This window comes from Rhinolophus ferrumequinum, chromosome 6 (assembly GCF_004115265.2).
Source record: "Rhinolophus ferrumequinum isolate MPI-CBG mRhiFer1 chromosome 6, mRhiFer1_v1.p, whole genome shotgun sequence".
In the NCBI taxonomy this organism is placed as follows: domain Eukaryota; kingdom Metazoa; phylum Chordata; class Mammalia; order Chiroptera; family Rhinolophidae; genus Rhinolophus; species Rhinolophus ferrumequinum.
In genome coordinates this window covers 41,277,318-41,302,938 of record NC_046289.1, presented here as the reverse complement: position 1 = coordinate 41,302,938, position 25,621 = coordinate 41,277,318, and the positions used below count along the sequence as shown (strand labels likewise).

The 25,621-nt window shown below is 41.1% G+C and overlaps 1 protein-coding gene across 8 annotated transcripts in view; it reads right to left on the bottom strand.

The window, feature by feature from the left end:
* The window catches only part of TRIM9 (tripartite motif containing 9), a 104,443-nt gene extending 79,893 nt beyond the window's left edge, over window positions 1-24,550 (bottom strand). For 2 of the 8 annotated variants that reach the window (XM_033107761.1, XM_033107764.1), the window contains exon 1: window positions 23,163-24,530. In XM_033107761.1, the coding sequence (XP_032963652.1) occupies window positions 23,163-23,984 (822 nt within the window). In that variant the 5' untranslated portion in view covers window positions 23,985-24,530. Of the gene's footprint in view, window positions 1-23,162 lie in introns of all 8 variants that reach the window. The other 6 variants (XM_033107766.1, XM_033107763.1, XM_033107760.1 and 3 more) reach the window with 6 other exon arrangements.
* Between the last annotated feature and the right edge of the window lie 1,071 nt (window positions 24,551-25,621).

Below are 25,621 nucleotides of genomic sequence, written 5' to 3'. Positions count from 1 at the left end.
AGTGTATGAGGGTTCCTTTTTCTCCACAGCCTCTCCAACACTTGTTGCTATTTGTCTTGTTGATGACAGCCATTCTAACTGGGGTGAGGTGATATCTCATTGTGGTTTTTATTTGCATTTCTCTGATGATTAGTGATGTTGAGCATTTTTTCATATGTCTATTTGCCATTCGTATGTCCTCTTTGGAGAAATGTCTCTTCAGGTCCTCTGCCCATTTTTCCATTGGGTTGTTTTTTTGTTGTTGAGTTGCATGAGTTCCTTGTATATTTTGGATATTAGTCCCTTATCAGAGGCACTGTTAAAATTTTTTAAATTTTGATGAAGTTAATTCACATATTTTTTTCTTTTGTGGTTAGCACTTGTGTATCCTCTTTAAAAATTTTTTGCTCTTTCCAAACTTGAAATATATTCTACTATATTTTCTTCTAGAAGACTTATTGTTCCAACTTATACTTTTAGGTCTATGATCCAATTCAAATTAATATTTGTGTATAGATTGATGTAGGATTAAGGTTCATTTTTAAAATAACTAATTAATATATACAATCTGCAGTTGTTTTAGCACAATTATCCTACTTGAGGTTCTGTTCACTTTTCGGATCCATGGATTGGAGTAATTTTTCAACTTTAGAAAATTCATAGACATCATCTCTTCAAATATTTATCCTGTCCCACTCTTCTTCTTCACTATCGCGGGCCTCCATTGTTATGTATGTTAGGCCATATATTATCCCACAAATTTCACACCCTCTGTTCTGTCTTTTTTGTTTGTTGGTTTTCACTTTTCTCCCTCTTAGTGTTTCAGTTTAGATGGTTTCTTCTTCAAGTTCACTGACTCTTTCCTCTGTTACGTACCATCTGTTATTAGGCCCAATCAATAAATTCTTCATTTTCAGTATTAACTTTGGTTCTTTTTTTATGGGTTCCCTCTCTCTGCTGAAATCACTCACCTGTTTTTGTATGTTACTCAACTTTTCTACTAAATCCTTTAATATGCTTATAATACATATTTTGAAACCCCTGTCCGATAGTACCATCTGGGCCATCTTTTGGTCTGCTACGTTGACAGCTTCTGGTCTTGACCATGGGTCATATTTTCACAATTTTTGATTGTATGCCAGATATCACATTGAAAATAATAATTAAAGTACCAGTTTTGCTAATGATGGAGTAGGTATTATTGAAAGAACCCTCACACAAGGATCAATTATAAACTCTGGGCAAAACATATATTTAAAAAGTACTTAAAGGTTTTGGCGAACGACCAAAAGCAGACATAAACTGGAAGGAATTACATGTAGATCTGTGTTATAGGGAATTTCCTTTGGAGCAAGGGAAGCTAGAAAAAGCTGAAGTCTTACTGGCCTGCAGTTAGGGAATACAAAGTTCTTTATGTATTTTGGATATTAGCCCCTTATCGGAGGTGTTGTTTGCAAAAGTCTTCTCCCATTCGGTTGGTTGCCTTTTCATTTTGTTGATGGCTTCTTTTGCTGTGCAGAAGCTTTTTAGTTTGATATAGTCCCATTCATTTAGTTTAGCTTTTACTTCCCTTGCCTTTGAGATCAAATTCATAAAATCCTCTTTAAACCCAAAGTCCATAAGTTTAGTACCTATGTTTTCTTCTATGTAGTTTATTGTTTCAGGTCTTATGTTTTCGTCTTTGATCCATTTTGAGTTAATTGTGGTACACGGTGACAGATAGCAGTCTAGTTTCATTCTTTTGCACAAGGATTTCCAATTCTCCCAGCACCATTTATTGAAGAGGCTACTTTTCTCCATTGTATGTTTTTGGCTCCTTTGTCAAATCAAAGTTCATATATGCCAGAGTGGCTGGAAATTTAGAGGGTAATACTATAAAGGGGAGTGCTAGAGAGCAGATCCCTGAAGTCTGCCTTTAAATCCCCCTGACATGCTTGACTAATCCCTGAACTGTAGATGTATGGGAGAAATTCTGGAGAGCCTAGGGGAACCTAGTAACAGCTATATGGGTGAAGTAAATGAGAAGAGCTGTTTGAGTAATAAAGAGACTCTAAGATGAATCCAAGTTTGAGTAGTTGATAAACACCTTGAAACATTAAGCTTCTACAAGATCAATGTGATTACCTAGTAATGTATATGTGTATCAGGAAAAACACTTTTCAGAGAAATAACAGAATCCAGAATTTTAAAAATATATCATCTACAATTTCCAGTATATGATAAAACATTATGAGACATGTGGAGAAATAAGAAATGGGATCCATAATTGAAAAGCAAAAAGGAATAAAAAATCTGTCAACAGAAATAGAACCCAAGATAACCCAAATGTTGGAATTAGCAGATGTATATTAGATTCCCTTGAGCAGCCACTAAAAATAACGCTAACAACTTTTGCTAAAAACCCAATAGAGGAATTATAATTAAATACTAAAAAATACCTCATGACCCCCCAAAAAAGGCAGGAAAGAAAAACAGGGAAACCAACCAACCAACCAACCAACCAACCAATCAACGCAAAGCAGATGGGACAAACAGGAAAATGGTAAACTTAAATCCAACTTTATCAATAATTACATCAAATTTAAGTCTAATGACCCCAATTAAAAGGCAGAAACTGACAGAGTGAATAAATAGGTCCCAACTATAAGCTGTCTACAAAAGAGATACTTTAAATATTTGCATTTTAAAGATACAAAAGCTAAAAAAAAAAAAGGATAGAAAAAGACTAGAAGTCAATGAAATTGAGAATAAACAATAGAAAACAATTTTAAAGTTAGTAGTTCTTTGAAAAATACTGATCAAGAAACAAAGACAGAAAAGACAAATTCTGATAACAGGAATGAAAGACAGAATATTTCTTCCATTACAAATCCTACGAACATTAAAAGGATAATACAGAAATATGATGAATAGCTTTACGACAATGAATTTAACCTGTATTAGGTAAGCTTCATTCATATAGTGCTGTTGGTCGTGTGTTCAATGATAATAAATTAACAAGACATATAAAATAAGGTATCTATAAACAGAAACACACACAAAACAAGGTTACACGTTGATAGGTTGACATAAATGTTGTGACCAGAAGCTTGCAGGAACCTAACTCTGTGTTTCCCGTAGGAGCAACGGTTCAGTATTTGCTAACTCAGTTTTCATAGTTTATAGAACCTAACTACCTCGAATAATGAAAATCACCTATATGTCTTTTTCAAAAGTGGACAAACCAAAGATAGACCTAGGGCTACATGTACCTGAAAAATGAGGCAGTGTTTCTTTCTAAAGCTGAAAACTATTGCTATTATTCCTATTCCTATGGTCTAAACTGTAAATGTGCAAACCTTGCTACTTAACTTGTATCATTTGGTCCCTGTAGGTTCAACTCACCGTCTTAGGCACATATTTTGTGTGTGTGTGATGGAAAGTGTCCAGAACCATGATAGAAAACTATGAGCCAGAGATTCAGACAACAGGGACTGCCATATAAGATAATGTAAACAACCTTGGGAAAAGTTGTCCATTTACACTTTGGGGCTGATGGGAAAGGCGAAATAACCATCATATCACCTAAGAAAGCAATGACAAGTAAAACACCATCACAAATGCCAAATCTGAGAGACTGGTATTGGTCTCTCAATGTATGCTTAAGAATTCTGAGCTGCATTTGGGTTACACCTGGACCCACTGAGAAAAAAAGTGTCATGATTGACAGTAATGGCTGCCAGGGGCCAGAAGACAGAGGAGTGGCCAAATGCCGTATATCGATCAATCCTGGCCTCAGGAATGTGAGGGAGTACCATAAAGGGGCAGCACAGAGACAAAGGGAGCAGATGCATGGAAGGGAAAGTTCCCATTCTTCCCAGTTTCGCTCTGCGCTGCCCAAGCTGCACGCATGCAGTGAAAAGGCACACATGGCTCCATCAGGCTGATCAGGGCTTTGGGGGAAATTTGCCTGGACCTTCAAGACTTTCTTCTTCATGGGGAGACTTTACTCTTGCTACCGAAATAATAGTCTTTGTACTTTATTACATGAGAAAAAATACTGAAGGAAGGTAAAGCAATTAAGCTTCTATGAAAAGTCTGTTTGGTATGTGTAACCCACATCCATCCATCCAAGAAGTTCCTTGACCTATAAAATAGTGAACTCGTCTTTAAATTTTTCTATTTTCTTGCCATAAAATCAGTTATGGATTAACAGATTGCACTCCCATATCTAAATAAGGATTTTTAAAATAAGACAGGTCACACAATACATAAGAGGAATTCAATTTTTAGTGTACAAGGTTTAGAAGAAAAGACTTGTAGATAAGGAAGAAAGCCTTTTTATTGAGATAATAGGTTGGGAAAAGAAGCCTTACCTCTGGAAACATTTTGAAATTCGTATTTAATATGAAATCAGAATTATTTTTTGAGGTTATTGAGTTTCCAATTCATTTTCTTACAGACTGTTTGAAGAGCTCCTACTTTCATTTAAGAAAGAATTGTTCTCTTTTGAAAATGTATTTGCATTTGCACTGTTTGCGCTTAAAAAAACCCTTTTCCCTAAATTGCTTTATAGTATTTCTAAGTGAAGCTCTGAAATGTGCACAAAATCTGATAAAGACTTGATAAAGAACAATGCCTGGTGTAGCAGAAGCTTTGCATTTAGAGAAAATTACAAGAGAAAGCAGAGGTGGCAAATCTTTTCTAATTAGTACCTCTGGCCACAAGGAAAAAGCAGCTTATTTCAGAATTAGATGGGGGTTTTTTGTTTTGCTTTTTAGTATTTGTGGATGAAACAGAAATTTAAAAGATGAGTAAGAAAAAGCCAAACAACCCAATGGAAAAGTGAGCAAATGACTTGGCAGACTCCACATAAAAGAAGATACTCAAATGACCAACTTATGAAAACATGCTTAATACCCCTGGTTATCACAACACTGTGATACTACTATATTCCCTTTGGAATAGCTAAAATGAAAAAGGAAAACACACATACTAGCAAGTGTTCGTGAGAATGAGGAGTACTGCTGGTGAGAATGTGCTATGGTACCACCATTCGGTAACAGTGCTTGGGAGCATGGACTAATGCTGAGCTTATGAATACGCTGTCACCCAGCAATTCCCCTCCTGGGGATACACCCAACAGATCTGCTTATATGTGTGCCCAAAAGGACAAGTATATAATGTTTACAGTTGCACTGCTAATAATAGTCAAAACCTGGAAACTGCGCAAATGCCCATCCACGGTAGAATGGATAAATTGTGGAATATTCCTAACGGAATACTATAAAACAATAAAAATGAATGATCTAAAACTACATGCAGTGATATGAATGAATCCAACAAACATGAAGTTGAGCATAAGAAGCTATGTATAAGAGTGCGTGCTGCTGCTTACGCTCATGTGAAATACAAAACCCAGCAAGACTGATTTGCTGTTAGATGTCAGGATACTGGTTCCTCTTGGCAGGGGTTAGATGGGAACTGTTGACTGGAAGGGAGCATGAGGAAGGCTCCAGGAGGCTGATAATATTCTGCTTCTTGATTTAGTGCTAATTACACAGATGTGACAAGTTTGTGAAAACTCATTGAGCCGTGCATTCATAATTTCTACGCTAAAAAATTTCTGTAACATATCTTTTTCTTTTTTGCAGGCGCAGGCTTAAATAATTTTAGAAATTATTTTAGAAAACGTACAGCTTGGCAGTTCCTTCCATCTGACTTAAAGCAAAAGAGCTAACAACAAGCAGTGGTGTGCGGGAGCTGGCTTGTACTGACTCTCTTCCCAACTCCAAGGTCAGTGCCCTCAGGTCGGGGGAGCTTGAAGTCAGCCTGGCAAATGCTACAAATCAGGGCTTTACACATTTACTAGCACAGCACTGAATAACAGCAATGACAACAACAACCCCCCCACATCTGTTTCTCCTACATAAATAGTAATTGCTTCAAATTGAAGGAATTTGGCATCTAAATGAACAATACATTCCTCCTCTCAGAAGTTCAGCACCAAGGTGTGGTTTTCGTCCTGGGATAAGGAACTGCAGACCAGGTTTACATCCCAACTCAAGCTTCGAAATCCTCAGGATGAAAGAGTGAGAAGGCATAAGCACACTTACTCTTTGTTTTCATCTCTTATCTCTCCCAGTCATATCTTACTTCTCATTTTAGGAAGTAAATAGTCCAAAACAGCTTTTTCATTCCTTCTGGACCACCCCTCTGCCAGCCCTTTTCTTTCTCTGCAAGTAAGAGACAATGAGTGCAGTCTGTCGACATTACAGATCAACCAGTGGGTTGTTCACCCGGGAGCTGGAAGCAGAGCTCAAAGCTGGGCAGCATGTGCTCTCTTCTCCCCACTTAGCTGCCTCCTGCATGGTCAGCCTCCCTCTCACATAGCTCTGTACTTCCACCGCCACGGTAAAATAAGGCGAATGAAAGATGCAGTAGCTACCTGGTCTATCTTCCTTTGATCCCCAAATGTTGAAGCTCCAACTGAGAAACTTGAGATAGACGGAAAATTAAAGTGTCTCTTACAAAGGCACACGCAACAGGAAGCAGACAGTGTTTATCCAAGAAACTCTTGTCAGGAACTGAGCCGGAGAAACATCAATGAATCTAGATCCCAATTAAATCTGCCCCTGACTGGGACCTTAGCGCTCAGCTCATCCTACATCCTTATTCTACACATGAGAAGCTGGAGGTCCTGAGCAGTCAAGTAGGTTCCCCAAGAGGTGGACACAGGATCAGAACAGGGACTCTAACCCCGTGTCTCCTGCTTTTTCTATTATACTTGGCCACCGCCATTCCAAATTCCTTGATGGAGACCCCTTTGCATACTCTCACTCTATGTTAATGTTTCTGAAATTGGGATGTATCTTACAATTCTTTTTTTAAACATTCTTTTTCAGAAACAAAATTTGAGGCGTTATTAACCTGTTTGTGTCCTGGAATCTGGGCAATGTGAATTTACAACAGATATTTACATTCGAAAATACATATATTTTAAAGGTATTTTTATATTGAAAATGTCTCTGCTACATTTAAAATATGATGTAGTCCACACAATTTTCAAGGAACATATGCCCACTTGGGGCTGCATTTTGGAAAACTTCCTTAGCAGTTTGTTGCCTATCAATTTTTTCTCATTTTTGCTGCCCTCTTACATATCACGGCCTGAATTCTTTGCAAACACCCACAGGTGAGTGGGAGTCAGGAAGCCTTGTAGCAGGCTCTGAGGAGGAACATTTGGCAATGCAGATGGCTGAGCTGTCCCAACTCTCAAGACTTTGGGGGGCTGGGTCTGATCTATCTGAATTTCTCCATGCTCTTGGCCAACTTGTAACTAACCCAAAGTGATGGTTTGTTTTATGTGTCAACCTTACTGGATAACAGGGTGCCTGGATACTTAAACATTATTTCTGGGTGTGTCTGTGAGGATGTTTCTGGATGAGATTAGCATTTCAATCGGTAGACTGAGTAAAGCAGATTGCCATCCCCAGTGTGGATGGTCATCATCCAATGCACTGAGGCCCTGAATAAAACAAAAAGATGGGGGAAGGGAGAATTTGTTCTCTATGGCTGCCTATGTGAGCTGGAAAATTGGTCTTCTGCTCTCTGACTAGCTATTACCACTGGCTCCTCTGGTGATTGCCTGGGTCTCCAGCTTACAGATGGCAGATCATGGGACTTCTCAGGCCCTGAGCGCATGAGCCAATTCCTTATAATAAATCATATATATACATATATATACATACATATATATGTATGTATATATATTCTAATGACTCTATTATATTCTCTGAAGACCTCTGGCTAATGCACCCAATTTCTATCTCATTTGGTACAAGATGCACTGAATGCAAAAAATCGTTCATGTGCTCTCTTGTCAAAGAACATATAACCTAAAAGAGGATTACAGCAAGAATTCAAGAAATGTTTCCATATATAAACTTTAATTTAGCGACCAGGAATTTTTAAAATTTGTTTTCTGTTTTTCATTGCTGTATTCCCAGCACCTACAATAGTACCTGGGCACCAAAACAAATTATTGGATGATCTTCGAATAATAATAGCTATTAATTATTGAAGGACTGCTAATGCTAGGCACTTTTCAAAAACAATCTCATTGAGCCTGCTCTATAATTCAAGGAGGTGGAAGGTGTTTTCACAGATGAGGAAACTGAGTCACAGATAGGTTAAATGACAAAGATAAACTCAAATGAGTGAAGAAGGTGACCTCTTCTGAATCCAAAGCCTGGGCTCTTTCTCAGTGTACTATACCCCTTCTCTCATGGAATGATATGTTCTCAAAGTCAGGAATGACTCTAAGGGACTGTCCTAACCTCCTGCTAAAATTTTCTATCTCCGGGACCTTCCTTTATTGTCCATTTCTTTATCCTCTGGCTCTCTGTGAAAAGTGCTCTGTCTTTGGCTGCTTAACTTTCCATCATTCCCCCAGTAGGGACCAATATGTAAGGAACCAATCACAGGAGTTTCAGCTGTCTTCTCCATTATCTGCGTAGCCCTCCATCTCTATAGATGCACAATCATACTAATAAAAAAAACAACAACTTGGATTTACTATAAAAGGCTTTCATATAATCATTCTCTCATCCAGGCCTTATCACCATCCTGGGTCTAGGCAGAAATTACCAGCCCCATTTAAAAGGTAACACTAGTTCACAGAAATCATGCATTTATTCTGGCCAGGCTCTGTTCCAAGGGCTTTTTGTCTACCATTCCTTTCATTCTCATAATTGTTAGAGGTTATTATCTTTATTTTACAGAAAACCAAGGGACTTACCCAAGTTTACACAACTAAATGGCAGAAAAGCCAGGGGTTCAACCCAGGTGGTCAGCTTCGAGGCCCACGTTCTTAATCCCTCCATCGTGCTGCCTGAATAATAGTGGATCCAGGAAGAGAACCCAGCTTTTCTGGCCCTAAGCTGCACAATACCACGTAGGCAGTCCCCATTATAGCTTTATCATGAAAAGCCCTCTTCAACTGGGCTCTAGTTCTTTGGCCCTAATTCTCATTTTAGTGCTTGCCATAAAAGGCAAAAACTAGAGACTAGTTTTTGCGTTTCTGCCATGCTCATTCTATTTCCTGTTTCTCCTGACTATTTTATTGTCTGTTAGCTAAATCCTGCTGTGCATTTCAGATTCTCCTAGCTTATATATAGTGTCAAAATTCTGTCATCATTTGCTCTCATCCAACAAGGTACTGATGTGGCAACTTCACAATAACATACATGATTCATGTTTTTTAGGAGTGGGGAGGACGGAGTCTCATGTTTCCTGTAGGTAACATGGTGGTTTCAATAGGGTATTTTAAGGTTTCAGGTAAGATGACCATGAGCTGTCTTACTTAAGTCCTGGCCCTCAGCCTCAGCTTCAATTTGCACAAAGTCCTCCTAACCCAATTCTAATGATCCTCAGTGTTAAATCAAAGAAATAGTTCGTGGTGGACAAAACACGAATATGAAATCACATCTCATAGCACAGTTCACACAGCAAATCTTGTTCTAGCTGTTCCATGACCTTGGTTTTAATATGTTGTAAGAACTAGTTCTTCTCTGAGGTACTTGGGAATTGAAATGGTCACACAGCATTATCTGTGTAACCATTGAACCAGTTCTCTTTCTGGGCATATAAAAATGCTCTGTTTATGTGATCAAACTGGAAATCTCCCTTATTGTGTGAATTTCCCCAGTTGAGCAGCTGAATAAAACGGGAGCTCCATACTGGCTAAACAGTGAGTGGTCCCATGCTATACTGTCAGTATCCTGAATCTGTATCAACTGGAAAAGCCGCACCCACCTACACAGGGCCTACACAGAGGTGGTTATAGTGAGGATGGAGCCCTAAATACAGATCATCTAAATTCCTTGGCATGGCTGGGAAGATTAAAGAACAGTATGACAGGAAGGAATGTAATGTGTTTAGTCTACCACTGATAAATATAATTTAATCCCTGAAGAAAATCAGGACATGTAAACAAATACTAAATGAAATTGATTTTCAAACCTAGTATTTATGTAAATTTTATACCAATCCCTTCAGACATACTAATTAAAGAATTTCTCTAAAAATACTGGGTTAATTTTTGATGGCTGTATCTCACAATAATGACCTTTTGTACATATAGTTTTAGAAAAGTTGATAACTGCCCATAACCCAAAAGCCATCATAATATGCAAATTAAATAATGCAAATGGTAAATTGATGACTTTGTTCTCATAAAAGTAAACAGAAGACTTGAAAGGACTCAAACTATAATATAATTGAACTATTTGGCTCCCCTCAGAAGAGAATAATTGACCAGTCTTTGGCTAGCTTCCAAATTGGGTAATAACAGTCTACCTACTAAATCATTCCTTCCCTGTTAGCAGATGAAATGTATAAATTACTCTGTACTTCTTGTCCTCAGTATAAGCAGAGCTTCCAAGTTCTACCAAATAGCCACCATATTTCATTTCAGTAGTGGCTATATGTCAATGGATTCTGTGTTTGTGTGGAGTTAAAGCATTTTATGGCATGTTTCAAAAGAAAAGAGTTATGTGAGTACATTTTCATACAGCCCAGATATGTACATTATAATCTTATTTTAACATTACAGGTGATCAGCCAACTACGCTACAGCGAGCTCTTGTTGGGATCCCTGCCAGCCCTGAAGGTGCCACCCATGAGATAGGATTTGAGGAGCTGTGAACACTTGGACCTTCACTGGGAACGAAGCCAGGGCTGGGAAGCCAGTGTCAGGCTGGAGGCCGAATCTGCACAAGCCAGATGGACTGGACAGAAAGACTCCCCAGAAGTTGCTGGTCAAGGTTCTGGAGCTGGATGAGCAGACCAGACACACACTAGTCAGAACAAAGCATGGAGATGATTAGGAAAGAAGGCACACATATTGGAACCAAATCAGGGCTTACAGACAGAAGATTCACCAGGGACTAGAGGCGGAGGGGAGGACTGCAGAGTACTGGTGGTCAGTAAGGAGCCAACAAAAGCTGGCAAGTAGTGCACCAGCAGGGGAGAGGCAAGGAGACCCTCTTGCTTCATCCTATAAACTTCTTTTGTGGTTTTGGCTAGAGCAGGAGCCAGTCAGACAGCCAATCCAAGGGGACAGCCATGCTGTAATGCAGCAGCTCTCCCTGTGTAAGGGACAAAGGCAAACCTAATCTCTATAAATTTTTCCTTTTCCAGCCTCATGCTGAAACTCCTACCATTAGGAGTTTCCTCCTATCCTTCGAGCAAATACTGAAGGCCAATGTTAAAAAAATAAAATCTTACTTACAATGAAGGAACATTATTCAATTGTATAGACATATATAATTTTCCCTTAAAGAGAGAGTAACAAGGTGAAGGTAAACTTTGATAGTTGTGGTCAGGAGTACAGAAAGAAAAGTTGTGATTGTAGTTGGGGGCACAGGAGAGCCTCCAAAAGAGAGAATTAGTGTTTCAGTTGAGCTTCACTGAACACACACAGAAGTAACAGAAAACATAGCACCACTGGAGGTTTATCATACTGTACTGCATTATCGAAGTCAGGAGAAGTGGAACTTGAGGTAACAAGGAGGCACAGCCACCATACCCAGGGACTTTGATAACTAAATTATTCTCCCCGCCTGCTTTTGCACTTTTCCATGTTTTCTATTTGTCAGGAGCCAATCCTGGCAGAGCTTATTCAAGTTCTGCCTCAGAACCGGCTAATAAAGGTCGCTGGGCAAGGAATTCGCAGTAGGTCCTGGTGGGCCAGTCTTGACAAGTTTTGCCTTACGCTCAGCTCTGTATCTACTTTTTATTTCCTGTAAATATCTCTGAGAGATGAGAGGCTCACATCTCTGTCCCTTCCATTTTAAAAATGAGTGCCCAGAATATAAAAATAACTCTTATAACTCAACATTAAAAGAGAAGCAACACAATTTAAAAATGGGCAAAGACTTTGAACGGACATTTCTCTAAAAAAGATATAAAAATAGCCAACAGACATATGAAAAGGTGCTCAATATCACTAGTCATTAGGGAATTGCAAAACAAAACCACAATGAAACACCACTTCACATCCACTGGGATGAGTCTTATCAAAAGGACAGACAATAACAAGTGCTGGGGAGGCTTTGGAGAAATTGGAACCCTTATACATTGCTGGTAGAAATGTAAAATAGAACAGCCTTTATGGAAAACAAGAATCAAGGATATTCTCAATGCTAAAAAGCATTGAATTCTTCTTTGGTTTTATGGTTTTTAAAATTCATGTAAAATATTTGTGTGTTGATTTTATCAGTTAATACTAATAGTTTTAGTCACATGTTTTGTATTTACATAGCGGGACCTCACTATCAATTCAAACTTTTCTACAAAATTTTTATGTGCAGTGACCAGAGGACTCAGAAATCCATGTCCTAATCTAGGTGTAAAGGTACCAATTTTGAAATGTAAGGGAATGGTAATTACTTTCTGTACCCTTATTGTGCTGGCTGAAGTCAGCTTGGAAATTCAGAGCTCATACAAGTTTTTATATACTATATTTCTTGGTCCTCAAAGTAGAAAGTAGAGAAAATTTTATTTAATATTGAATGATGTTTTAATTCCACCAATGTCAGATGCACTTCCATAATGGCAGAAGATAGCCAGATAATATGAATTGAATGTAAACATCAAGCTTCTTCATACTGCATGGATTGTGTGCTGAAAGGTGTTTATCATATTTCTTTGCAAAGTCTTGGCCAGATGATTGATGGTCAATAATATCAATAACAACTGCTTGTTAAAAAGCACCGCAGATTTATCTGTGTCATGTAAAATTTATGAGTTTGGATGGAAGTCCAATTTTATACTTGATTTGATGTGACTAATGCTCTTGGGATAACATTTCGTACACGTCAGGGGTGGGGGATGGCAGAGCATAAGTGACATCATTTTATCAATTTCATGAATTGGTGTGGGTGGGTGATGACGTGAATATCACCAGTAACACTACGTAGTACACTATGCACATCTGTAGTAAAATCAGCCGTTGGTTATTGGCATTGATGAAAAGTAAAGTATAGATGATCAAAAAATGATAGATTATGTTATAAACTCATTTCCCTCAAGCTGTTGGTGAGTTGCAATTACAGTTGAACCTGTGTATAATTGATCTGCCAAGCATTTGCTCCCTCCAACATCAAAAAGCCTTAGGTAGAAACTGTTTAAACCTCCCCCCATGTTTACATTTATTTCTCTCTTCAACCTGTCTTGTTCATAGACTAGATAATGTCTTAGACTGATGTACAGCACAGGTGAGAACAGTCTGGCCCCCTCTCAGCACAGGTGAGAACAGGTTTTTCTTAGAGCATGGGAAACAGTGATAAGTATTTGGTGTCAAACAGTTGCTTCTTAAAATGCAAGCTGCAAGCAAAGTAAGAGTAAAGAGAGGATAAATAAAAATCTCAATAAAGCTGAATTGATGCTATCTGGCTGGAAAGTCAGCTTCACATGAATAAATTAGCAGTAGATGCGAGTTAACCATCGATGTGTACAGGCTAATGAATGAAGGTCGCGATTCCCACACCAAACAACAATATTTAGCATTTTACTTTAAGGAACAGTTTCTTCTTTGACCAGAGCTATTAGTATAAAACCCACATCCTGGTCCTATGTAAGGCTTATGAAAAAACAATTCTATTTGACAGTGCTTAAATCCAATCTTAAACAATAGGCTTTTCCAATTCATATAGTCCTTTTTAAATTTATGGTAAAAGGCGGGTCAGGCATATATTCTTAAACAGGAATACATGTATTTTCCTTCAACCACCTTGGCAAAAGGTACAAGAAAAAAACTGAAGGTAAACATACAGCAGATACCTACTTACAGGTTTAAACATATTTTTATGTTTTCCAAGATAGACTTATAAATGTTTTAGATCTGCAGAAATAAAGATACTGAAAAATGTCAAAAAAACCTTCTACTTATTCTTTTATGTCATTTCTGTCAATCAATTTTAAGATGATTATTTTGTTAGAAGAAGGATAACGAATCCGTGGCTGAGCTGATAGGACCTTACTGCCCATCTGTTGCTTGCTGGGTTCTGACAAGGAGGCAGGATGGACCGCTCACAAGAGAATCTGGCGTTCTCAGCGCACCTCCAGTGATCCGGTTTATGGAATACTCAGCATGTCTCTCCCTTCTTTCTGTCCTGTACTTTCCTCTTTAAACTTATTTTGTCACAAGAAGACTTAGGAGACAAATGACTTTTAATTTCTCAGACTTTCCATACATGAGAACTAAAAGATCTCAGTTATGCCACTGTAATGCATCAAACCATAAAACTGTGCTGTATAGGTCACATATTTCCTCTGATTATCAGCAGGTAGCACAGAATAGCAGTTAAATCCATGAGCTCTGGACTCAGACAACCTGGATTCAAACCCTGGTTCTGCCACTTACAACTGGTATGACTTTAGAATCTCTCTGTGCCCTAGTTTTCTCAGAGGAGGATGTGTGAATTCTGAAGATGAAATGACAAAGGGCCTGTAAAGAGCTTAGAACAGTTCCTGACACATACCAAGTGCTCAGTTCCTTTTAGGCAACAACTATAAAATATAGATTTTTAAATTTAATGATTACTGTCAGGCTACTATGAGAAATAAAATATTGGGACATGTTGCTAATCATTAATCTTCCTACTAATTATTTTTTTCACTAAACAAACCTTTTTCTAACATCTACTAAGTGCAGAAATGGGGGAAATAAAGACATTTCAGAAACAGTCCATGACTGAGTTATTAGGGTCAAGTGGGAGATTCTAACATAGGCACTTATAATACAGTGGGAGCATGTTCGTGTTAGAGCACAGAGATGGGAGCTATGGAGGTGGGTGGACAGAAGACAATGGAAAGCTTGGGACCACACTGTGAAAGGGAAGGCGAATGAGATTACGAGATCTGTTTCAGACATTGGGGTACAAATGGGAGTTGTAACCATGGGGTGGATGAGTCTCTAGAGATGGGGCACATGAGGAGGAGAGAAAAGTCAGTGATGTTTATTTATTCATGACTAGAAACTCAAGAGAAGTTTTCTTGCTTTTACAGTTTAAAATAAATCAGTCAAAATGAAGAAAACCCTCTTTCTGCAGTTCAAAAGTGTCTCAATAATCAAACCCAGTTGAGGTCGGGGTGCTGCTGGTGCAGTGGTAACTCTGTGTAATGGGGAGCAGCACTAGGTTCCCGGTTGGCGGGCTGGTCTGGGACAGAGGGGTCAAGTTCGGCTCATCTGAGCGGGGCTTGGCAAGCTTAGCTGGGTGATCTGAAGGTCTGGTCTAAGACACTGGTGGTGGGCAGGTGGTGGAGGAAAGGGCTCGGTGGGGAAGCTGGAAGGTCATGAAAGTCAGGAAGGAAGAGGTAACTTAGGCAGAAGGGACTAGGACTAGATTCGTGGCCAACATGCTGCACTGTAAATCAGAAAAGTTAAAAAGATGGCAAAGCCACGGCCAAACAGGAATAGAAACTGTGATGATTTCCCTGATGATGATATCAAGTGCATGCTGTGCATTCATATTGGATTGTTTTCTGAGTAATCTCACTCTGAAATAGTTCTCAGTTTAAGGCAGGGGGCCAGTTTAAGTTTGGGGATGAAACAGCTGTGAGAACACCCCAGGGAATGTGTTTGGCTTTGAGATGTGCTTTGGGATGAATTAAACATGCTGCTGACAAAACCTAGTAGGTCTCTGATGATCTAGTTACACTGCTGGCGGCCATTTTATAGCTAACTTTTCTTCATGGTTAAAAACTGATCCTGAATGTCAATATGAAAATATTGGCAAAGCCTGGAATGTAATAGGCAAAGCACTACTCCATTCCTTTTCACAAATTGTTGTGCTATGTTGTCACTCTAAGGAGCAACTTAGAATTTTAACCTTTTTTTTTGCTTCTCTTTTTTTGCTTTATCAAAAGTACTTTAAAAACAATCTATTTCTATTCACCACAATTTAATGAAAAACTCAAGTAAGCTAGTCATTTGGCATCATGTGTACAGAGCCTGAAAGTAGTCCAAAGTAGATCCGCGCAGTTATTTTTAATTACATTAGTATTACTGATGTCTAAAATCATTTTTAAGAGTTATTTACAATAGAAAGGGAAGCAGCACATATCCAAGTCAATTTATATTCAACGTATGCATGTAAATACTACAAAACCTTATATTGTTTTTAACCTCTTTGTCTTTGACTTTAATATCTGTTTCAAGAATTAACATAAGATTTAAGTAGGCTTATTATGGACATTTATCTAGAGCCTGGAATTTTAGAGTAGTCTAATCTGCCTACACAAGAAATTAAGAACACTTAACATCCTTACTGACATATTGGCTAACCATTGTCTGCAATCCTGTTTCCCAAACTTGTGTGATACTCCAAATATTTCCACAAACTAAGGCTCTCAACGGATGAATAGACAGACTACTAAACTCCACGGCTACTAAAGCTCTTATCTTTTAACAAATATATGGCATTATTGGAATGAAACTATATAGGTTTATTTTCCTCCCACTCCCAACCCACCTACATACTTTAAAAGAGGTAGCCAAACACCTCTTTGCGTAGTCATTGCGAAATCATGTTGGGCACCTTCTGCCCTCCTTCCTTTACTTCTACACTTGCAAAGTGAGGGACCACTTAGCTCTGATGTGGCCACAGTCACCTAAGACAGAATAATAATAGGAGCATTCGCACAAACCACTTGGTGGTGGGAGCATTGCTGGGACAGGAAGCACACTGAGCTACAGCTGCCAGTGTTCTCTCTACTTGTGTTTTCTTTTCCATCATCGTCAACTCTATGGTTTCCCTTCCCAAGCAGCTCAAGAAATTGTTGTAGCTAAAAGGCAGAAGATCTAGGCAGAGTAAAAGGGCTTTCTTTATTCTGCACTCGGAATGCCTTTCTCTTAGACTGTACAAGAGGGGCTTGCCAGTGCCTCACTGGCCCTACTGCTCTCCAAGGCTTTCTGCTCTGGGCTGTCCACTTGCTGTAGGGTGACAGTAGGACCCAGGTCTGCATCAAGTGAGTCTTCATCAGGGCCAGGGCTAGGGTGAGTGAGGGAGACACTCTCCTCGGCGCAGAATTGAAGGGGGTGCCAAAAACCTCAGTAATCAACATATATAATATTTTAATGCAATATTTTTAAAAAATAAATATTGATGCAAAAAAAATCTAGGGTGAACAAAGATCAAAATTGTAAACAAAAACAGGATCAATATTACTGATGTTTCCTTTTGACTCAGGCCACAGTACAGCTCAGCATGGCACTGTTATTGATCCTGTCTTTATTTAAAATGTTGATATTTTGCTCCTTGTGGATTCTTTTTATATTCATTTTTATTTTTAAGATATTGAATTACAATATTTTTTATACTGAGTTTTTGGTGCCCTCTTAAGTTTTGCACCTGAGGTCAGTGCCTAGTCTTCTGCACCCACCTAACCAAAGGGGTGGGGCCATGAGCCAGACGATCATCACTAAACACCTGACTCAAGCTGAGCCAATCAGATTCTTTTTCTAAACTTGAAAATGTAAACAAAGAGACACAGAGTCACTAGTTAGATGACAGTGGACACTTAAACTGAAATGTCATGGTGAGTTGGGGCTGGAGGAGCCAGGTTGGGCCTTGTACAGGCTAAGGAGACCCATCCCAAGAGAGAGAAACAGAGAATGAGAAAGCTAAGCATGTGGCAGATTGTACTGTATGTTCAAAATATTCTCTATCCAACTCTACAGTACTCCTCTCTTGTGCCTTTCTCTGTTGAAAGAATGTTGTCATGCAGGGACTCTGGTCATGCAGGATATGGTGAGGCCAAAAGGAACACCCACAGAGCCATAGATAGGGGAGTCATACCACTATATTCTCACCGGCGGCTGGGTTGGAGACATAAAAGCAAACATCCGCCAGTACCCCAACAAGCAGTCTTCCTGCACCCCAGTCTAGCTGGTGGTCAGGCGAGACACAGAAGTAGGATCCACATGATCCACAATCCGCCGTCAGCTTTTCTGCCTGCCAACCAACCAACCAATCTGCGTAGCCACAGCAGTTGTATTAGTGGCTAACGGCTAACCGGTAATGGCTGATGGCCAGCTAGTCACAGCTGATGGCCATCCACTACCTGAGCCAGCACCTTTCCATATGAGGTTGAGAGCCTGGAAACCGCTCTCTGGGACTCTGTCCCCACAAATGTAATTCCTGAAACACGAACATCAGGTTTGACCACATGACTTGTCTTAGCCAATGGAATATAAATAGAAGTGACATGTCACACCTGAGGAGAACCTTTAAGTGACAGTGAGTGGTTCTGCTTTGCTCTCTTTCCTCTGCCATAAGGTTGGCATATCCCAAATATTCTCTTTCAGCCTAAGTTCAAGAATAAGGAGGATGTGGAGGATGGCCATAGCTGAGATATCGACATGAGAAGGAAATTAGGTGCTGTTTTTGTAATTCATTGAGATCTGGAAATTGTTACTGCAGGATAACTTAGTCCAAACTGACTGATACAGAGTGAACTTAGTTTCTAGCTTTCCAGTTCCATTATCCTTGTGAGTTGATTTTATTTCATTTCCCATCAATTCCTCTGAGATCACCTAAGTGGGTTTCTGTTCCTTACAACCAACAATCCCTGATAAAACTGATAAAAATGATATTATTTAAAACTATTTTGTTCTTAATCTTGTAATGAATGCTATCTCGGTGTCAATGTTAAGTTATATGCATACACACTTTGAAAAGGTTTTAGGTGAAAGAAGTGCAATGTGTTGTACGAGTACTGATGGTAAAGGTAAGTTTTGCCTATGCATTATCTTATTACTTAACAGATGGCTGTGATCATTTGCTCTTACTTTATGCAAACTGTGATTTGACCTGAAATTCTAATTAACGGCATATTTTCATGGCATATACAGAAAGAACAATTTCCAAAACTTCAAATTGATACCAATATCTTTACTGGAAAATCTGAAAAAAACTGAGTCGTATCAGTTATCATTTTAGCTTTGTTATTGAAAAAGATACCTTTGTTTAATACATAAATAAGTCTTTGTGTGGCATTCTTATTCCCTGAGCTTAATTCAACTGAGTACTCTCTCTGGACCTATAAAGATGTAGTTCACTTTTTTAGGCCACTTTCCAGAGCAGCCTTTGTACTGCACTCTGTGCTTTGAAAGGAGCAAAATACCCCAACCTGGGGGATGAGATTTTCATGTAGTATTTGTTGAATAGTCAGACCATAACTTCTGTTTTATACAAAAACTTTCTCTTGGGTCAAACTGAAATCAGTAAGTTACAAATGTTTAAATTATTTTTTCAAAGTACCTTCACAAATATAGTTTTAGCTCCTTTCCATCCTTGTGGGTAGGAAGCACAGAGAGCTTATGAGACTTGCTTAACATTACCAGCAAGCAAGTGGCAGCACCAGGTCTGGAACCCAGATCTCCTGTCATCGAGTTCTTTCCATTATGTCTCAGTACAAAGAGGAACAATTTATGTCTCTGTACATTCTCCTTAATACTTCTAAGAATGTTTACATTGCACACAGAATGTTCTGATTGTACTAGGGGTAAATTTTTTAAAAATTAAAAATCATGCAACAGATGTACCTGTTCTATTTACCACAGGAACACCTAGATTATATTGTGTTTACTGTTGATATATAGTTAACTGATTATTTTAGTTACATTAAATGACACATTTTGCTACAGACATACTTGATGAAATGTCACCACAGTACAAAGGAAATTTTTTCCAGAATATTTTGAGAATGAAAGCATAACAACTGATACTTCATTGTAAAGTGTTTAAATTGCAAATCTTCATCAAAAAAAGAAGATAAGAAATAACATTTGAGACCAGATTCAGAATGAATAGTCAGGTGTTTAGGATACAAAGGAAAACAAAATCCTTGTTCAAAAGCACAAACACAAAAGAACGGTTACAAATATATTATTGAGTCAATGATGGAGAAAACACACTAGGAATTCAAGGATAATGTTAGATTTAGGAACGTGAACTGTTGAAATAACAAAGTAATAACAATTATTCCAATTGTCTATTTGACAATGTCTACAAAATCATTTTTTTGTGTGTGTAGCAATTCTTTATACCAACCAAAGTTAGGTAAAGGAATATAGCAAATGCTGATACTAAATAAAAACTGTTACCAGATACTTTATAAGGCCACTTCATGCATTATTTTTGATGGATTTTGAAGGCCATATATATCTGAAAACCATTTTAATTTGGTCAATTGACAACTAATGAATGTTAGCCAGTTGTTTTTAAAACCACTTAAAAAATTAACTTCAGACATTTTGTCCTGAGTGTGTAAGATAATAACTTAGTGTCCAAGGAAAAGATTTATTCACAGGATTTTCTTTATCACTAGAAATGGCTAATTAATATGGTAGAATATTAATGACAACTTTCAGGTCTAATAATCACCTGTGTTAACAACTACCTGCCCAACTTTAGGAGAATTACCTAGGGTAATTCTTTGCTCTCTCCTATATTTTGAAGGGCATAAAAATTCTGGCTCATGACCTTTTGTGAAGATAGAGGTATCATTAACTAGAACATAAATAGAGTGTATGAGAAAATCCAGCGTTTACCATTTACTGCCATATTAAGGAGATAAGGTGGGGGAGTAATGTTTGTTTTTCATGTAACACATGATAAGTGAATGTTAAAATCTGCCATCCTTCTGCCTTATTTTTTCTTGGAAGTTTAATAATCCTGATATTGACAAAACAAAATTATATCTACTTACCATTTTGGAAGAAATGTGCAAAAGATCAGGGAAGAATTTTTTTTTTTTTTTAAATAAACCAACATAACCTTGCTGGCCTACTTATGTCATGTTTGAAGAGCTTGAATATTATTCTTTTTTGGCAGACATCCAAATTTCAAACAAGTCCACACCACAGTGTCTACTTACACTTTCATTACTGATAAAACAAATGGTTTAACATTTCAAAGCTACTTGGGGCTAGATAGATTTAAAGGTTGCTTTTAGTCTTAACCTATGAAGTATAGGCTCTTCTTCACAGAAAAATAATGCTGTGGTTTGACCATCATAATTAGTGTGTGGCTCTAAGTTCTTTTTCCAGACAGGGTGATTAATTTCTTTGTTCCAAGAATAGTTTTGTCCGGCATTACATAGGCTATAGTTGGCTGTTTAAGAGTGATATCATAAAATGAAATAACAGTTGGCCACAAACTAAATTTTTAAAACTTTCAAAATTAAGTGTCTCCTAAAAAAATTAAATTGAAGCATTTTCAAAATAGTGACATATGCCTCGTAGGGCTCAAGTTTGTGCAGAATTAAATCTCCATTAGGACTAATATGGTTTAACAGGTTATATGTAAGAACACAAATGACTGTAAACGTGAATCACATTCAATTAATATTGAGTTGAGAAAACCTTCCTGATTGCTGAAAATGGTGCTTTTTTTTCTCTCTCTGTAAATAAAATATCAATGGCCTCTCTTAAAAGCTAGGCTTTCCAGTCTCCAGGGAATGGCTGAACACCATCTTTACTGCCTGCCTTATCCTTAGGCTTACAATTAAATGATGTGAAGAAACCCTCCCTAGAAGAATCCTAAACTCCTGCCCTTCCCTTCACACCCCCAACTAAGTGGATTATTTAAAAAGTAGAAGTCAAATTAAGGCACATCTCAAGAGTGCTTCCCTTCCTTCCAAGCATGTTGGCATAACATAAAGATCTCTTTCCTCTTGAAGCTTATTTTCCAGTGGGGGGAACAGGGAGGGAAGCAATAGATATACAAAACCACATGATCACTAAACTATATACATGCCAGGTAGTGGTAACTACTATTGAGAAAAAGCAGGGAGGGAACTAACGAGTGTTTGAGGTGAGTGGCAGCAATTGTGTTCAGGAAAGTTAGCAATTGTGGCAAAGAAGACATCTGAGCAAAGATCTGAAGGAGGTGAGAGAGTGAGCCAATTGGATATGTATATAAGATTTTGGGGAAGAGCATCTCAGGTGGACGGAACATCAATGCAAAGGCCCTGGGGCCAGAGGTACCTGGTGTTGGTTGGGGAACAGCAAGAGGGACACTGTGGCTGGAGCAGAGGGAATGGGTGGGAGGAAATGAGGTTGATGAGGCCAAAGAGGAACAGGTCCCGTAGGTCCTGATGGACCCTTCTAAGGACTGCCTGAGAAACACGGGGGATGATTGGAGGATTTTGAGTAGAGGAGTGGCATGACCTACAACGTTAAAGGCACTTTTCTTGAAGCGAGCTTTGGTGTAGGCGCCATCAGAAAAGACCGGAAAGATAAATCCGGTAACAGGTGTCTGAAAGTCTGCACAGACAACTCCTGAAAGAGGAAAAGGGTTGACTCCCAGACAAATGGGTGTGTGGGTGTTTGGGAGGAGGGGGTTACCCTGGAAGACACGCCTGACTAGCTTTCAGGCCTCGACCACACAGAAATCTTCGGTCCTGCTGCTACGTATTCCAGCCACAGGTCCCCTCCGGGAGGATTAGGATAGCAGCCTGCAAGCCGTGTTGCCAAGGCGACCATAGGATTTCCCCACCCCACTCCTCTGCCTCCTGAGAGCATAGCACCTCGACTCGCAACCCCTCTAGCTGGTTCGCAGGGTCTGGGCCAGCGAGAACTCATCAATATTCCTCCCGCCGCGTTTCTCCCGCCCTGGCGGTGACTCATCGCGCCTGCCTAACAGCTCCAGCCCCCGGCGGTCCGCACCACCCAACCTCCCCCACCGTCTCCCGGGGACCACGGCCAGAGCCCCGCAGCCGGCTCTGCTCTGGAGGGGCACTGTCGGCCTTGGAGGGGCACTGTCGGCCTAGTAGGGCACTGGCGCCGCTCTACCCAGTCACGCAACGCTTTCCTGCATGCTGGCCCTCAGCCGCGAGCTGCACATCCGCAGCGGAGAGGGGGCGTCCTGCGCCTACCTCGCAAGCTGCGCGCCCGGGGAGACCTGCTCTAAAGCACCCCCGCAACAACTCTGTGGGGACAGTCAACTCCCCAGTACGTGGTTTAAGATCACCCTGCGATTCCTGCAATGCACCATACGGGGGAAGCAAATATTGTAGGCACCTGCATTGCGCCCCAGCTGGGATGCACTGTGCGCAAAAGAAGAGGACTTTATGCTGCAAAACTGGAGGATCGGAGGCGCGGGGAGTTAGGGCAGGGTTTTCTTAGGACTCACCTTGTGCAGTTTCCACATGGCCCCTAGAGCCTTGACTTCGTGGCTGGAGTGTTTGCCCTCCTCCAAGCACTGGTAGCACACGGGCATCTTGCACTGCACGCAGTACATGCTGTGGTTCTCAAGCTCGTGGTCTGTGCAGGTGGAAACCTTGCGCGGGCTCAGCCGTCGGCTCACGCGGCCCTGGGCCGGGGGCACCAGGCGGTGCTTGGCTAGGGGCCCCCGGGGCGGGTGGCAGCGCAAGCGGCACGGATCGCAGTAGAAGACATCGCACTGTTCGCACATGACGGTAGCCTCCTTGGGCGCCTTCTCGCAGAGCTGGCACTTGAGAGCCGCGGCTTTGCTCTGCTGGTAGCGGTCAATTACCCCTTCCAGGACGCGGTTCTTGGGGAAGCCGCGGAGCCCCCGGTCATCTAGGATGAGGCTGCGGTGGCACTGGGGGCAGGTGATACAGGAGTTGCGGGGCACTGGGGCCAAGGCCGGTGACAGGTGGGTGGCCGGTGGAGGCATAGCCGGGGGAAACACGCGGACGCCGTTGGGGGACTTCTGGCACGGGGTAGTGGGGGCGCTGGCGAAACCCCCGTAGGAACCATAGCCGCTGTCCGCCTCGCTGTACAGGCTCATCTTGTCCAGGTCCAGGTAGTCATAGTCGGAGACACCGGAGCCTGAGGCCCGACGGCTCTGGGGGGACTCAGACTCCGGGGTTTGCACCAGGATGTTGCGGGCGCACGCCTGACATAAATTGTGAGAGCAGGGCAGGATGATGGGCTCCCGATAGAAGGACCCGCACACGGGGCATTTTAACTCTTCTTCCATCTCTTCCATGGGGACCCGGCTGGGAGCAAGGCAGCGGCGGCTGCAACGGGTGGCTGAGCTGGCGAGGTGGCCACCGGCCTGTCGTGTCCAGCACCTTGGCCAGCAGCGGCGGCGGTGGCAGCGGCGGCGCCTCTTCGCGTAGCCGAGGCGCGGACTCCCTGTGAACCGCTCTCGGTGAGCTACAGCACCGCGGGGCTGAGCGCCACCCCGGGACCGCCCCCTCCTGCCCGCCTAGGTCCCGCCCATTGGACAGCAGCGACGGAGCGAAGCTCTCATTGGCCACACGCCCCGTTCTTCTCCTCTCCTCCGCAGGCCACAGGGGGTTTGGTGGAGGACTGAGGATGAGCGGAGTCTTTGCTCCCCGCTGCATGATCTCGGGAGGGGGCTGGCGTGCGTTGGCGAAGGGACCCGGAAGAAGGTATTAGGCGGGATGACTCATCCCTCGCCCCCCTTCCTTCCGACCTCCGGTGCAGTCACCCAGGAGCAGGGGGCGTGAGAAACCCCTCCGCGCAGCGAGTGGGCTGGCGCTTCTCGCCAGCAGTCTGCGTTTGGCTTCCAGCTATGGTCTCTGCGCCGACCTTATCCTTCCGCTGCTGGCAGCCTTGACTGGTCCTCACTCAGGCCTACGTTTCTGTGTGGCAGCCGGGCTTTTGTCCTCCTCATGAACCCGCTGAAGCTTGCCCCTGGCGCTCCCCTTCCGGGAGTTTGAGGGCGCCGTGCAGGAGCCCTGGCAAGAGCCTCTTAGCGTCTTTCCCTCTCACTCCCTGATGTCTAATGGTATCGGCTTCCTAGAGATTTAAACCACGTGACCTATGTAAAGGCTCAGTACATTGGTTCAAATCTGTGCCCCATTCATTTCCCGCTTTCACTTCGGGCTAGCCCAGTGGCTTCCTACCGTATGGTGTGAACGTGCTTCGGTCCCCTCTTCACTCTCCCTGCCTCCCAAAGCTTGTCCTCATCCGGCTCTCAGCGTCTGACTGAGCTTTCACAAGGCCAGCAGGACCTTTGGTTCAGCTGAGGCAGGAAAGGATTGCCCATTCCTGAGGGCCCATAGTTGAGTAACTAGCTCCAGATGAATCACGGTGTTAATGAGGAGCCCCAGTATTTGACTCCAAACGGCATTATTCGGTGTCACGTGGCCTGAGCATTTACCACAGCTTAGAATGCTGGGTTCTTTCTGTTTCCTTAAGTGACCATGGGGGGTGGGGGGATGTGGGGGTTTCCTAGTGTTAGTTCTCATATATTAAGCATCCTTCTCCTCCCTCTCCCCAAACATTGCTGGAGAGATCTGGTCCTGCCCCTTGCCAGCAGAACTGTTGATTTCATGATAGAGAACAAAAAGAAAGAAAAATCGTTAAGTCAAGTGACATAATGACATTCTGTGGTAGTAACTCATGAAACGGTTGCCTTTTGCTGAGTGATTCATGAAATAAATAACAAGAACTCAAAGTTCTAAGAAATCTTCTAATTTTCCATCTCTCAAAAAAGATAATTTGATGATATGCAGCTACATTTTAAATTTAAAACCACTTTATTGCCCAGAAAAAAAGACTTTTTATAACCTTGCCCTTGGAAAAATAGTCCAATAAACTAGGTTATCCCTCCAACACTCTTTTCAGTTACAATGAAAACAGCACTTGAGGGCA